Source organism: Aricia agestis, chromosome 11 (genome assembly GCF_905147365.1).
Source record: "Aricia agestis chromosome 11, ilAriAges1.1, whole genome shotgun sequence".
Classification (NCBI taxonomy): domain Eukaryota; kingdom Metazoa; phylum Arthropoda; class Insecta; order Lepidoptera; family Lycaenidae; genus Aricia; species Aricia agestis.
Genome location: NC_056416.1, coordinates 591,428 through 606,919, shown reverse-complemented (window position 1 = coordinate 606,919; position 15,492 = coordinate 591,428). Strand labels below are relative to the sequence as shown.

General features: G+C 38.3%; 2 protein-coding genes across 5 annotated transcripts in view; one reads left to right on the top strand and one right to left on the bottom strand.

Annotated features, from left to right (window-relative positions):
• Window positions 1-8,453, top strand: part of LOC121731712 (ankyrin repeat domain-containing protein 29) — a 43,137-nt gene extending 34,684 nt beyond the window's left edge. For both annotated transcript variants that reach the window (XM_042121296.1, XM_042121295.1), the window contains 8 exons: window positions 528-638; window positions 2,951-3,049; window positions 3,570-3,668; window positions 5,893-5,991; window positions 6,622-6,819; window positions 7,023-7,118; window positions 7,439-7,555; window positions 8,091-8,453. In XM_042121296.1, the coding sequence (XP_041977230.1) occupies window positions 528-638; window positions 2,951-3,049; window positions 3,570-3,668; window positions 5,893-5,991; window positions 6,622-6,819; window positions 7,023-7,118; window positions 7,439-7,555; window positions 8,091-8,153 (882 nt within the window). In that variant the 3' untranslated portion in view covers window positions 8,154-8,453. The remainder of the gene's footprint in view (window positions 1-527; window positions 639-2,950; window positions 3,050-3,569; window positions 3,669-5,892; window positions 5,992-6,621; window positions 6,820-7,022; window positions 7,119-7,438; window positions 7,556-8,090) is intronic.
• A 2,252-nt stretch (window positions 8,454-10,705) lies between these two features.
• On the bottom strand, window positions 10,706-14,608 carry LOC121731711 (lymphokine-activated killer T-cell-originated protein kinase homolog). 3 transcript variants are annotated; one of them, XM_042121293.1, is made up of 6 exons: window positions 14,327-14,608; window positions 13,930-14,225; window positions 13,177-13,372; window positions 12,699-12,899; window positions 11,351-11,543; window positions 10,706-10,957 (listed from the first exon to the last, which is right to left on the bottom strand). In XM_042121293.1, the coding sequence occupies exons 1-5, from the start codon at window positions 14,430-14,432 to the stop codon at window positions 11,389-11,391; spliced, it is 954 nt and encodes a 317-aa protein (XP_041977227.1). In that variant the 5' UTR covers window positions 14,433-14,608; the 3' UTR covers window positions 10,706-10,957; window positions 11,351-11,388. The 3 variants fall into 3 exon arrangements, with proteins under 3 accessions (XP_041977227.1, XP_041977228.1, XP_041977226.1); XM_042121294.1 differs by having other exon boundaries at window positions 10,706-10,962; window positions 11,356-11,543; XM_042121292.1 differs by lacking the exon at window positions 10,706-10,957 and having other exon boundaries at window positions 11,052-11,543.
• Between the last annotated feature and the right edge of the window lie 884 nt (window positions 14,609-15,492).

Here is a 15,492-nt window from a genome sequence, read left to right as displayed (position 1 = left end):
ATAAGTATCACGTTACCTCTTTCGTTTTTCCTATGATTGATGAATAAAAGAGAAGACATGACAATTTAACAAGCTGATTTTTTTAGTCTCGTTTTATTTCTAGGGATTTTAGCACACACAGTGGCTATGTCAATTCCATCTTGCTAGTAAATTAACCTAAAACTAACATTTTATAATAAAGGAGTACAATAATTTTGCATAATCAGAACCCGGTTCAGCCAATATAACATTAAAGATACCCACATTCATTAGAGGCACTTTAATCAAATTAGGTAAATAACTAATTTCTTTTATGAGTAGGTATATCGGACGCATTCCAATAAAACGTGTTGCACATCTTCTGGCTTTCCACACATTTCACAATCAGGAGGATCAGCTTTACGCATTAGATGTGCAAACTTTTTAACAAGCTGTTAACAGTCATTGGTGAAATTGGAGCCAACTCTTCTAGTTCCTGGCCAGAAGTATATTCAGTGGCTTAAATTCTTTGACTACCTTCATCGTGTAACAATCAACCTGTATTGCAGAAAGAGTCCCGCACGGACGTTCAGTTCCACCTGGCGGCGCTGCGCGGGGACCGCGACCGCTTGCGACAGCTGCTCGACACCGGCAAGGTGCACATCGACTCCAGGGACAGGGTGAGTTGGAGAAGGAAAAAGAGAGTTTAAGAGAAAAGAGAATGAGTGATCGCTAAGTCTGTGATGAGCAGACAAGCATTCTCTCGTCTTCTGTCACTTCACTCTAACGAAAACATATAAATATTTCGACCATACGTAGAAGCAGATTTACCCAATACTTTTTTATATGGTGCAATTAGCACAACAAATACGCAACACTTAAAAAGGTTGCATTATGATGCATTAAGATGCTCTATCATTATCAGTTAGGCGTATACTAGTACTAGTATGAATACTGACGCAGATTTTGTAACACTCTTTAGTGGTTGTGGGTAGAGGAACATTTCGGATGAAGTAATGTTTGGGCAATTTAATTTTGTAGGTTAACGAGCCTCTCGTCCGTAACTAGCTCCGGCTAATAAACCTTTTAGTTGAAACTTTACTGACGGTCCCTTCTGATATACTACATAATATATAAGTAACCCGACCGATTTCAACACTCGTGTTTAACGGTTATAATATTATGGAAGTTAACAGTATCCTGAATACTTACTATTTAAATTTTTAATCCAAACGCTAATACAGATTTGATCCCGTACGGATCCTATCACAGTTTCGAAATAATCTAACACAAAATAGTATCCTCCTGTGGAAGTTTGTTTCTGTTCTATGTATGTTCTGTGTACTTGAGCCTTGAGCTAAAAGCGTTCTATATTCTGGGGAGGCATTAAATATAATATCGTAGCTCTAACAAAAGTTCCCTGCAGCTTTTCTTTCCGCTTTATGTGGCAGTTTCGTTTTATTCTTGTGTTCACTTTTAACGTGCAGAATTGCCTTTACAATATTAATTTATCATAATCTTCGTCATAATGTTCCTAATTCATATAAAATGAATTATTTGCTTGTCTATTATGGTATCTACATTATATTTGCTCGTCTATTATGGTATCTACATTATATTTGCTCGTCTATTATGGTATCTACATTATTTTTGCAAGTCACGTAGAGACAATATAAAGGCATGGTGTGAACTTACATCAAGAATCGATAGTGTTAACTCGTGTTCGTGGAAACTATTTGGGAAATATTCGAGATTTCCTCGGCCCTGACATATTGAGCCTTAATATTCCGGCGGCAGTAATAAATTATACGCGAGCTATGACTTCCGCATGCAATCACTTAACTATTATTGGCTCCTATAGGTTTTATGGTATGACTGCAAGAGTATAATATGTATTTGATCTAGTAGGTAGGGCTTATATTGAGTTTTGTGTGATGTCAAACAAAGTATTCAACAATAATTCTCCAGAAATAAAAATATTTAATCCAAATACGAGTAATTAAAACGAGATGTTAAAAATCTTACAAAGAAGCGTGAAGCAATCTCGTATTAAAAGTTCAACATTTGTTACATCTCGTGATATCCTTTTGAAAACATAATGCCGTCTCACAGTAATAATATACACTTTTCATGCACTTTTTCCACTTTTATTAATAACAATTATGTCTTACACGACCGGTTTCGATAAAATCATCATCAGGTGTAGTACACCTGATGATGATTTTTTCGAAACCGGAAAAAGTGCATGAAAAGTGTATATTATTACTGTGAAACATGAATTTCCACCAAGAAGTTACGGTACATTCAATATCATATATAATGCCGTCTGCTACAATTTATCAACATAAATCATAGTTGATTATATGCATAAATAGCATTAAGGTGTATAAAATCTAGATTATAAAGTCATTAAGGTTTTAACAGGCTATGACTTATGAGTTATGCGTAACATCATTGTTATTAATGATTATATTTTTAGCTCAGCTTAGATGATTATAATATCAGCTTATCTCTTAGCCTTAGATGATTGAGCAATGAGCATATCGGTGATCAATTGGTCCACAAGTGCACTTCTCGCTCTATCGGCTGTAAGTCCCGTGCACCGTAAACGGAGCGTGGACAATTAATGCACAAACATACACACAGTGCACACGGCCATGTTGTTATGTGGGACGACCTGCGTTGTATTCTTGGTTAATACAGCCACATAAAGATCTTCGAAAGATCACCCAGCACTCAGGGTGTGACATTTGTCCTAGCACTCCTTAGAAGTTCGACCACTAGTCGGCCAGATAGGGGCCATTAAAAAAAACTATTAGTCTCAAATTAGAAATTTCGTGATGTACTCAAATCCCAATCCTAAAATGTTATCCATTTGCATGGCATAGAAGTTTCAAGTTACAATAGATCCTCTTACACCTCAAGAACCCTGATTTTTCTTGGAGAACTATCTAAACACGGTACCTACTAAGTATGATGTGGTATGTTCCAGGACGGCACGACGCCGCTGATCCTGTCGGCGGCGATGGGGCACGCGGAGTGCGTGGCGGAGCTGCTGGCGCAGGGCGCGGACCCCGCCTGCTGCAGGACGGTATGTAGCAGCTGAGAGAATCACGTGAACTGTTGGAATTACTAACAGAGTGCTTAGTCAAATTATTGCATTTATTAGTTTCGATAGAGAAGATGTCACTATGTGTCATGCCTTGTGTTGAATCCTATAAATGTTTGATATCTAAGTTCACCATTAAAACAAGCGTATGCGATTTCACCAAACACTCAGAAGGCATAATATTTCGCATCATTATTAAAGGTACACATTTGAAGCCCTGGATATGATATATCTTAGGAACGCCTTTCGCGCCTTTGAAGGCTATATCGCAAACTGCCCCGTGAAAGGTCTAAAAGGGTGGCAGGTCAAGTAGGACATTGATTGAGATGTTCAATGAATATCTACCAGCTCTGCGACCGGACTCTGAAAGTTACTAGTAGACAGTAGATCCTGACATGATCCTGACTTGAGGTTAGCGAGTTCAAAATAACGAATTCTTCAGCTTTATAATATAACTTGTATATATTTAATTGAATGGTGATACTAACGCGCGTGTGGACAGACAGGAACGAGCGCGCTGTTCTTCGCGGCGCAGGGCGGGTTCCTGGACATCGCGCGCCTGCTGCTCGACGCCGGTGCCGCCATCGACGCGCCCAGCCTGGTACGTACCGCCCGCGCCGACACACGCCGCGTCATGACGTCACTGACGCCGCGCCGTGTGGACAGACAGGAACAGCATGTGTACGATCAAATTAATAAAATCAGCGGAAATATTTCGTGTAGTTTTGAAAATCGCTACAGTTATTCCTTGTGATATCCAGATGAACCTGTCAAAAGTCCTCAAGGGTGGGGGGTGAGCTAAGAGTGTAGGGGGGGGTCAAAGGACCCTTTTTTTAGGTTTTTGCTCATAAGTAAAAAACCTGCACAAATAGCATTACGGTTACTTCTAGGAAAATTTTCTACATAAAATTTCCTCTAAATTATGTCCTATAAATTTTTTTGTACGGTCGATACTTTAGGAACTACAGGGGGGGTCAAATTCCTCAAAAGTGCGAATCTCGAAAATAACACGCATCGAACGTCCGAGACTAAGAAAACAACTTATTCTGATTCAAATACCTGCTATTCACAGATAATTATTTGTCCTAGCTGCTATTATTACAAAACGTTAGACTAGTCACCATGGAATTAGGAAGTACTATACAGCTGGAAGGCTTACTTCATCATTTTGAAATATTAAAATGAACCTTACTTCCATGTGCTAAATTATTATTTTTATTAACTAATATCTCCTTATAGTAGCGAGCACGAGCGAGAAATCGATTTTCTTGGTTTGTCCCTTTCGCACAATTGCCATGTAAAATATACGATAATACATTGGTAGTAAATTGAAAAAAGCATTTTTCGTAGAAAACGATAAAATAAGGCATAAATATTATATAAACGACATGTTTTAATACTGCGCTTTCCTGCTTCAGTTTAATATTATTTAATTTCAATAATTGTTATTAAACTGAGCTTCTCAGTTGTGCGATTTTCTTTTAAAATGTCTTAAGATTTACACATAGGCAAGAAGCATGGTTACACTAGTTTGAAAGGGACAGACCAAGATTAATGACCTCTCGCTCGTCGCATGCTTAATGCACAGTAAGCTTTCCAGCTGTACGAAGTTCTTACTAATTCCATGCTAGTCACTCTTTCCACACGTTTTGTATGTGTGCCTAATATCGAAGAGCTACGAGCGATAGGGACGACGCTATACGTAAGCAGTGCAAATGCTTCTCTTTCCTTTCTTACCTGACGCGACACAACTTCAGCTATTTACAGGAAAGGCAAAGTGTCAGTTGTTAAGCTATTTAATCAAAAACCAAAAATCAAGGATATTGCCGCCATCTTCTACAATCCAACATCAACATCTGAAGAAATAGCAGAGTCAGGAGAAAGGATGTTTTTGACGATGTATCGTGCAGCCACTGATCAGCTTGATCTTAACAGACATCGATACTCAGTTTTTGTCAAATCCAGCACCAAATCCAAACCAGATCTTTCCTCTCTCCCACCTACAAAAGGATCAGCAAAATTTCACTCATTCCGAGTGTTCCACCAAGTACAAGAGTGGTTAGGTAACGCACTGCCTCCTGAAATGTGGGGATGGAAGCGAGGAGCTGATGGAAACCTCGAGCCTGTTACCACTCATGATCCTCCAGCTCCTGACACCGTGCTGAAGTCAATATTTTGTCGCTGCAAAAGTGATTGCACTGGTAATTGTGGATGCCGAAAAGCTGGTATCACGTGCATTCTAGTATGCAACGGCTGCTTGGGTTCGTGTACAAATGGCGTACCTGTAGATTTAGTAGATATAGAAGGTGAAGATGATGATGATGTAGTAGAAGAAAATTATTGATTTAATTAAGACTGTCTAATTATTATTTTCTAGTTTTGAATACATTTTGAAAACATACCAATTTTATTTTATTTATAAAACCGTCTCATTTTTTATACCTATATAAAGTTGAACACTCTGTAACTTCTAAAGTATCGACCATACAAAAAAAATTATAGGATCAAATTTAAAGGAAATTTTATGTAGAATGTTTTCCTAGAAGTAACCGTTACGCTATTTGTGCAGGTTTTAGACTTATGAGCTAAAATCTAAAAAAAGGGTCCTTTGACTCCCCCCTACACCTTTAGCTCACCCCCCACCCTTGGGGATTTTCGATATGTTTATCTGGATATCTCAAGGAATAACTGTAGCGATTTTCAAAACTACACGAATTATTTCCGCTGATCGTCCATTTTCGGCTTAATTTTCTTAGGCTATAGTGAAAATATGAAAATATGGTAATTGAGGGTACGAGTACTTATTTTCCTTTTGGTGTTATCAGGACGGCGGCACCCCGCTGTTCGTGGCGTGTCAGTGCGGCCACCTGCCCGTCGTCGAGGAGCTCATCAAGAGGGGCGCCGATGTCAACTCCTGTATGAAGGTATTACATTTATTTCGAGACAGTCAAAGTAATAAGCAAACTAACACTGAACAGCTGACCATTCTGGAATTTACAAACCGTTTTAATGAGCTACGTATTCTCTTATGTCAAGTAAGATCATTCAAAATAGATATTTTATAAACAATAATAGTAGCATAATATATTATGCTAAACAGTAACATTTTATACACTCTAGTTAGTCATTAATGTTCTTTAAAAACAACAGCGGACCTAGAATTGAAACTTGAGAAACCCCTGATGCAGCAATGTATCGATCTAATCGTAACCACTCATGGTCACAAACTCTATTTTATTGTTTGAAGTAAGACGCAAAGCACCATTGGATATTACCAAGTATGTCCTGATGATAGGCATTTACAATGGTATTGGTTATCTTGTCAAAGGCTTTTGAAAAGTCTGTGTAGAGGGAGTCAGTCTCTATTTGATTTATCGATTGTGTTCAGACATCTCTGTCACTCGGTAAAACTTATATGCATAAAAAAATTAACGAAATACGCTTTATAGGTTATTTGCAGTAACCACAATTTATAGGTAGATAGGTGGATGTAGTATGATAATGACATGTTACAAAGACAAGAAAACTGCAACAAAAACTATTGTGATTTCCAGGATCGAGCGACCCCTCTATTCATAGCGGCGCAGAACGGTCACGCGTCGGTGTGTGTGACGCTACTGCGGGCGGGGGCGCGGCCGGACCGCGCGCGTGCCGACCGCGCCACGCCGCTGTGGATCGCGGCGCAGTGCGGACACGCGGCCGCCGCGCGCGCGCTGCTGGCTGCCGGCGCCGCTGTCGACGCCGTTAGACAGGTATGAGATTTTGGCAATGAGTTAGAGTAGTCTAAGGGTGAATTCCGACCCGACGCGTAGATGCATTTCTAAATTAATAAGGGTTTGACAGATGGATCCCGTGTGCAATATATTCGTATGACGGACAGAAATAAATAGCGATTTGCTTTGCGTCTACAGCTAGATAGCTAGCTAACGTGTAACATTGTGTCTGCACGTTTCAGGACGGCGCGACGCCGCTGTTCAAGGCGGCGCACAAGGGTCACTCGGCGGTGGTCGCCGAGCTGCTGCCCTACAAACCCAACCTGGGTATACTACCGGTATGTATTACACATAATTTTTATTACATACACATATTTTTTTAAGGAAAAGACTGCATAGACTGTAGACGTCGTTGAAAGCATGTGTGCGTTGTTCGATTCAACGTTAACAGCGTATGGTCTTGTCAGGTATATCCATACTAGTATGTGTGTCTGTCTGTCTGTTACCTCCTCACGCCCAAACCGCTGAACCCATTTTGCTGAAATTTTGTATGGAATTATTTGAGTCCCTAGAATGTACAGTTCCCGTAAAAATTTACAGTTCCCGCGCGATAAATGAATGCTAGACTATATCTGACCATGTCTTCCACACGTTCCAGAACGGCCAGACGGCGTTGCACGGCGCGGCGATGTTCGGTCAGCTGGAGTGCGTGCGGCAGCTAGCGCGACTTACCGGCCCGCACGTGAAAAACGCCGCCGGACTCACACCCGCACAGGTATAATATAATAATTAGTTCGTAGTGTTCTCGAAAGCGACATCAACAGACAGAGATGACTTTCATATCTCGATACCACGTCTAATGCTTCTTTTTCACAAAAAGTGCACTGGCTTTCTCGGTCCGTTTAGGGCCTTCGGTATTCTGCACTCTGTCCTGAGTCAATGAACATACTTAGTTATGTAAACGCCATCTGCAGTTGGTAAAGGCAGAAACTATATTTTCACTTTGATATACTAGATGGCGCTTTAACTTATGGTGTAGATGGATTATGGATATCTTAGATCCCGACTATAGACCGACAAGGCTTTAAATGAACGTGGCGAAAAAACGGACTAACGCCGCCATCATACAAAAACCCCATTTTTGGCAGTTCTCCATCCAGCCATCATCAGCCATCATAAATACGTGGGAGAGCCATGCTTTTGCCCCCTTATTTCATAAGAAAAAAGTCTATACACTTTTATCGTTTTTCTTTTTAACATAAAAATGCACTCAAAAAAGCTAGGAAATATTAACAACTGTGTCATTTCAGGTGGCGACTGCGGCGCGGCACGGCGCGGTGGCCGCGTACCTGCAGCAGCTACCGCGCGCCTGACCCCCCGCCGCGCGCCGCTAACCCACCACTAACCCCTCCCGCTTTTGATACATCCCCAAACATATGCTTTTGCTCCTTTCCTATCGTTATAATAATCTCCTCTCATGTCCACCATAGGGAACAGCAACTACAGCTGCTATTGTAGTACAAGATCTGAAACGACGACTCCAGTCGACAGCACCTATGTTGTGCACGTTCCTTAGTGTCAAAACCGCGAGGCGTGCGAAACTTCTTACTGACCAGCAATTATATATATGGACGCTGTTAAGCAATCGTGTACTAACCCACACAAAAATTACGTAGGTATTGAGTTATAAATGCAGTTATGTTCTGTAGATGATTTAGAACAAAACTGCATTCAAAATTTAACAACAAAAAAAATTGTGGGTTAGGACACTAATGCCTAACAGCGACTATATATAAATTTTAGTACAATTATATAAAAATGTTTGTCAATCTGTAGTATTGCCACTATAGCTTTACTTCATTGCCATGCTGTAAGCTGCAGCTAATGCTGGCAACCTTAAAATCAGATCTTTCATCAAAAGCGTCTGTAAATATAAGAAAGAATATATAAGACACGCGGCTGCATAGTGTATAATATGTTATTCTATAAGAACGAATGTCCAGTGACCGCTTAGGTTTACATTTAAATACTTTTTAAGTCGAATTGCGCCAGATTAATCGTGTATTGAATATGATGTAATGTTACACGTTAATCGTGTTTATGAAAAAGAAGACATAAAGTTTTGTGACGCAAGTGGACGCAAACTACTTCAAAATGCAAATACTTGTATTGTCAGTTGACCTGACCATTATTTCACTTTATGTAAAATATTTTACTCGTTTACTACATGAATTTCAAAAGAATCTTAGCCCGACTCCGAAGGATTGTGCTATTTATTTGTATTTTTATTTACCATATTATATTTTTCTAACATTGGCGAGAATCTCAAAAGAATTATAGGAGAAGTGTACTATAAAACTGGATTAAACAGATATTGTGATAACACACATGGAAAGTATTAAAAGTTCCTAAACTTCTTGTAAATTACTTGGTGTATATTAATCATAAAATTTGCAATGAAATAAACAGCTTTTCCAATATAATGACGCCTTTCACAATCAGCAAATAATCTTATTTACAAGCAATGTTGAATATAATATGCATTATGCACTCGGAATATAAGACTACCTGCAATCTCCAACGGTTTTTTATACTAAAGTAACACAATAAAATAACACTTGTATCTCAATATTTTATGTAATAGAAAATATAAAATGTATAAAAATATTTTACATACTCAGCACGCCTTATGATCTGACCTCACGAGATGTACAGACAGACATAATTAGGCAAAAGAAAAACCATATTATAAAATATTTGTCTTCATGTCACCAAGTAGAAACTATAATCATAAAATAAAAAAATATATATTCTTTGAATTAAGAACAAATATTTTATAATGTGGTTCTAATTTGCTTTGTACACTATATTCGTTTATACAATATTTAGGCTTGGAAATACCAATCAATTTGTATATCCAGTCACAATGTAACTCTAAGTATATTTTTATAAAAATGTACGCGCACATGTAAGTACACATTATAATATTAAACCTAGTCAATTACTCTAACTTATCTCATAATACTTATTTGTATTGGAATCTCGCCTTTCTGAGGTATTAACTTATAGTTTTACTTAGATTTTAGTTTTTAGCTTTATTTTTTAGTTTTACCAAATGTATTCGAGCAAAAACTTTGCCAGTACATATTATGCAATAGTTATATTATTGTTTGTACCAAAATTGTAGCTTATATGCCTGGTTTCTGAACATTTTATAATAGGTCCCATAAGCTCCATTACGTAGTCAGGAGTTATTAAGACTTTTCTAAATTCTATAACAAAACTGTTTCGGTTTTGTAATGTCTGCAATGTAAAATTAATAAAAATAATAATTTTCTGTGAAGTTTCCAATTACTTTATAATAACTACGATTTTAGAACCCATAAACCAAGCTTATTGTTAAGTTGAACTTAGTTTATTGTCATTGTCATATTTAGGAACTAGACGTGCGAGTCGATAACACTAATGAATTACATTTACTATCTCAGAAACCTGGCATTAACATTTTATTTGAAATTTAAGTTAATGTTACGTGCAATACACAATAAAGTTGTATTGCATGAAGTGAGGTGGTTGTAGTAGGTTAAGAACTTGTTGTTTTTATTTATGTTATAAAATATACTAGTTGTTAATTTTGTCTTATTATTTAAAGCCCTTGTTGGAATAAATTAGGAGTTAAATTGTAAAAGAATGCTAAGAACCCGCGAAGGACTTCTAAACTGTTATTTACAAATATTCTTTTTAGTGTTCCGTATTTAGATTGTTTCTCCATAGTGCCCATTATTTCCTGTATACAAAGTACAAAAATTCAATAGAAGTCATTTAACATTTCTGACAGGATTAATAATTATGCAATATGAAAAATCTAAATAGTCAATTCAATTATTATTTATATCAACAAATAAAATTAAGATAAGTTTATTTTATTACAGCCCAAGTTGGAGTTAAGACCGAAGTCAGCCGAAAAATTTTAAGACGATAAGTTTCACTTTAAAAGACTACAGCTAAAATAATTCATGGCACATCGTCCTAAAAATAAAATCTTAGATATAATATAATACATGTCAAAGTAAATAATTGTGTTATTTAAAATAATAAATGCTATCTCAAGTCTCAACTTCCATTCCTTGCTGAAACACGATTCAGGCAATGCTCGACCATGTAATTTTGTGGGATTATATTGTATCTGTAGGTGTCACTATTGGTCACAATGTTCAAGCAAACAAAATATAATTGTCATAATATGGGTCAGAGTGGAGATATATTTTTTGGCCTGAGCTTCAATACTTCAGACCAGCTATAATTAACCTGTAGTCCGCCGAGACTTTTCCAGTGGCCCACGTGAAGTAAAACCGTTTTGAAATTCAAGCTCAACCGCAAAATGTTGAGTCGGAAAAGTCGTAAAATTTTTTCCACTTTTTAATCGCTAATTTTCAAAAACTTTTTTTTTATACTAATTTTTTTTGGTAGGCCGGGACATCAGGACCAAACATGTTTGTGGTCCGTATAAAAAAAGAGGTTGAGTACCACTGCTTTTTAATAATATTATGTCCAAAATACTTGCAGTAGATTTTATCTAGCTATGGCCACTATCCAACAGTAATCATATTACAAGAACACGGTGTACATATCTTCGGCGGCGGCTGCGAGGTGTTGCGCGGTGGGTCTCGCGGCGGGCGCGGTCTCCGTGCAGCACCAGAACAGAGCCAGCGGACCCGCGTACTCCTGCTCGGCTATGTTGGCCGGCACGTCCGGACGGGTGCCTGCAATATTATGTGGGTCTTTATAGGATAACTAGCTGACCCGGCAAACATTGTTTTGACATATAAAGTATATTATAAAAACCTATTCTCAGGCCAACGAAACGTGTCACAAACGTTGTGACACGAGAATTCTATATATTGGAATAAAATCTTAATAGATTTTTTTATCACAACGCCATCTGTTATCATTTTCTGTAAACCAAAATTTTCAAATACACCAACAGATGATAGTGGATTTTGCTAGATTTCTCCACAAATCGGTGTCAATTTTTATATTTTGTATTTTTTAAGTGATTAATACGCCTCCGTGGTCTAGTGGTATAGAGCGCGGCTCTTGCCTCGGAGGTCGTGGGTTCGATTCCTGCGTTGGAAACATGTTATTTCCAAGTTTGGTTAGGACAATGCAGGCCGATCACCTGATTGTCTGACAAGTAAGATGATCCATGCGTCAGATGGGCATGTAAAAAGTCGGTCCTGCGCCTCATCTCTTGCCGGTCGTGTCGATCTTCCGTCCCACTGGGTTATGAGAGTAAAGGAATAGAGAGTGCTCTTGTGTACTGCGCACACACATGGGCACTATAAAATTACTCCTGCGTAGCTGGCCTGGTTTTCAATGAAACCGGCCACCCTCACCGAAACCGGTGTGGGAGCTATTATTATTATTTTTTAAGTAATAGTGGATGCACTTAGCACTCAATAATAATAAAACTTTCTGATAATATACATACCACGTTGACGTGGGAGAGCCATGCTTCAGCACGAATGGGCCAGCTCGACCGGAGAAATACCACGTCCTCACAGAAAACCGGCGTAAAACAGCGCTTCCGTTGTGTTTCGCCGAGTGAGTGAGTTTACCGGAGGCCCAATCCCCTACCCTTTTCCTTTCCCTACCCTCCCTTATTTCCTTCCGTACCCTCCTCTATTCCCTTCTCTACCCTCCCCTATTACCCCTTAAAAGGCCGGCAACGCACCTGCAGCTCTTCTGATGCTGCGAGTGTCCATGGGCGACGGAAGTTGCTTTCCATCAGGTAACCCGTTTGCTCGTTTGCCCCCTTATTTCATTAAAAAAAAAAGCCAGATTTATCTATGCTATGTTAGTCTTTTGTCTATTTAGAAAATATTAAAAAATCATTACAAATAAATGAAACATCTTACCATATCTTTCAAAGACATGATCTTGTAGCATGCTCTCATCTGCCTCGCTGTCTATAGTGTAGTCGAGGGTGTCATCGGTCTGTGAGTGCGGGGGCATGAGCGCCATCATCTCCCAGATGGTGAGGCCGAGGGACCACACGTCAGTCTTATTGGAGATCACTCCACCGTTGATAACTTCAGGTGCACTCCATGCCTCGGTACCTGTAATGTGGGGAATTACAAAAGTTTAGTGCTGAAAAGTGCTGAATGCAAACAAACTTACCACAAGAAATCAAATAAACTAAGTAATAGTTAAGAAATAACAATCATAAAAATAATCAATAGAGCTAGCCAACTCCAAAGAATACACTAAGTTTTTAATGTTATTTCCAAAATTTTTTTTTTTTATTATTCAAACTTTAAAGGCTATTGAAGAAATATGAAAATTTTACACTTGCACTCAAAATCTTTGTGAAATTTTAAGAAATAAACTACTGACCATAGTACAAGACATTTTTTGCATTTTCCTTGTCAAATATTCCATTTTCATCCAATGGCAGGGTGACTCCGAAGTCACACAACTTGCATATCTGGAAGTCTCCATTCACCAGCACATTGTATGACTTCATGTCTCCATGTAGAATCTGCATCTTTGTGTGAAGGTAGTCCAGTGCTTTGCCAATGTCCATGGCCACCTGAAAAATACAAAATGTAGCTTAAAACAAGCTGTATCAAGTGTAACACTCAGTAGTATGAATACTCAAGAGGGACCTCTGGAAGTAACCACTTAACTTATCAATCCTCAAGCGGCAGCCGGCTGTCGCATAACAATTTAAAATTTATTATATATGGTAAAAAAGTTTCTTACACCGGTTCTTCTCGCCGGGTTAGTTCCCGAACCGGTGGTAGGCATCATGTAGGACATTCTGAAAACATTTATTTTAAATTTATTCAGAAATAAAACAATTTTGATTTTGATTGTATCTGCAATACCCACGATGGAGGTGTTAAAGCAGTAAGGCTGCAATTTTGCACATTTTTAAAATTTGTATGTTCCGTTTGTATTATCTTCTTTGTATGTTTTTTTTATGTAAAAATAAAGATTTTATAATTAAATGAATATTAATGATCAGTTATAACAGCAAAAAAGTAAAAATTGCTAATAATTTGCTGTTTTATTATTTTATTCTTAAATTATGCCTTTTTCATCCTAATATTACCCAATCACTCCATATTAATAATGGTTGTGTACCTTTAACATCTGTTTTACAGTAAAAGGGTCGCAATTCTCTTCCACCTTCTTCTCGATCATGTCTCCTAGAGACAAGTCACAGGCTTCCATGCCCAGGTACAGTATTTTGTTCTTCCCGAAAGCTCGGAAACCGACGATGTTGGGGTGGGACATGCGCTGCAGCAGCTCTGCCTCAGCTTGGAGACGGTCTGTGTACACCTTATTCGGTTTGACCCGCTTGTTCAACATTTTCAAAGCCCACGGGGAGCGGATTTGCCCCGCCTTGGGTGACCGCACCAGCTGCATAACAGACACTCCTAGAAACCAAAAAAACATTGTGGTTCACCTTGCAATGGAAATTGATGAAGTGATCACTATGAAGCTGAAATAATATATAGCCATAATAATAAATATTTACCTGTGCCATATCCCAACCGATGTAGGAATGGTGATGGAGGGATGGATATTTTCTCACCATCTTCTATTTTAGCTTTCGGTTTCACTGGCGTGCAGAATTCGGACATAGTTTTGAAGTTTAAACAATCTTTTGAAGTCTGCTAGATTCTTTTAACACAAGCCAAATCAAATAGAACAAAACCTCTACAACAGTTCTAAATATACACTTTAATAATACCGTATATTATTTTTTATATAATTTCACTATATTTTCCTAAAATTCAAATAAGACGCCAACGAATTTTTCGAATTTGTCAAACAGATAACAGACGCGAACGGAGAAACGTCAATTGTCAAACGTCAAATAATTTTTTTTATAAAATTACGGCGTTTTAGCAAAATAAGCTATTGCCCCAATTATTGCCCGTTTAAGAAGACGAAAAAAATTTTTTTTTCGCCTTTAAAGGGCCCCGAAGACGATCAAACGGTTTAACTCAAACACGTAAATTTTGGTTTGACTCAAACCGATTTGATCGTTTACAAAGCTAGTTTGAACGGTTTGTCAAACATTACGTGTTTGAAGCTTGTTTGATGAAATTTCATATTTTCGTTGTGTTTGACGCGCCGTTTGATCGTGTTCCGATGCGTTTGATCAAACCCGCTTAGTTTAGTGCTGAATTATTATGAAGAAGAAAAAGAAGAAGCTGTAGTTTCTAGCACTTTCTGTAGATGTTCGTGGGTAAAACGATATTATCTTAGTCGATAGGCCATACCATTAATTTGGACCAAAGTCGTTTTCTTTTTTTTTCTCTTCTGACGCAGGACATTAACGTTATAAACATAAGATAAGAAAATCGCGATCCCCGTTCTAGAATCTAGACTCTAGAGTCTAGACTCTAGAGCATCTTCTGCATCACAAGACGTGTACTCGACAGCGCGTATTGAATGAAACTGCGCAGTGTCGTTTGACAAACCGTTCAAACCGACATCAAACGGTTGCATCAAACACGTATGATTTGAATCGAACCGTTTGATCGTCTCCGGGGCTCTGCGCTGTCGAGTACACGTCTTGTGATGCAGAAGATGCTCTAGATTCTAGAACGAGGATCGCGATTTTCTTATCTTATGTTTATAACGTTAATGTCCTCTGTCAGAAGAGAAAAAAAAAGATATACCTGGGAGAGCCAT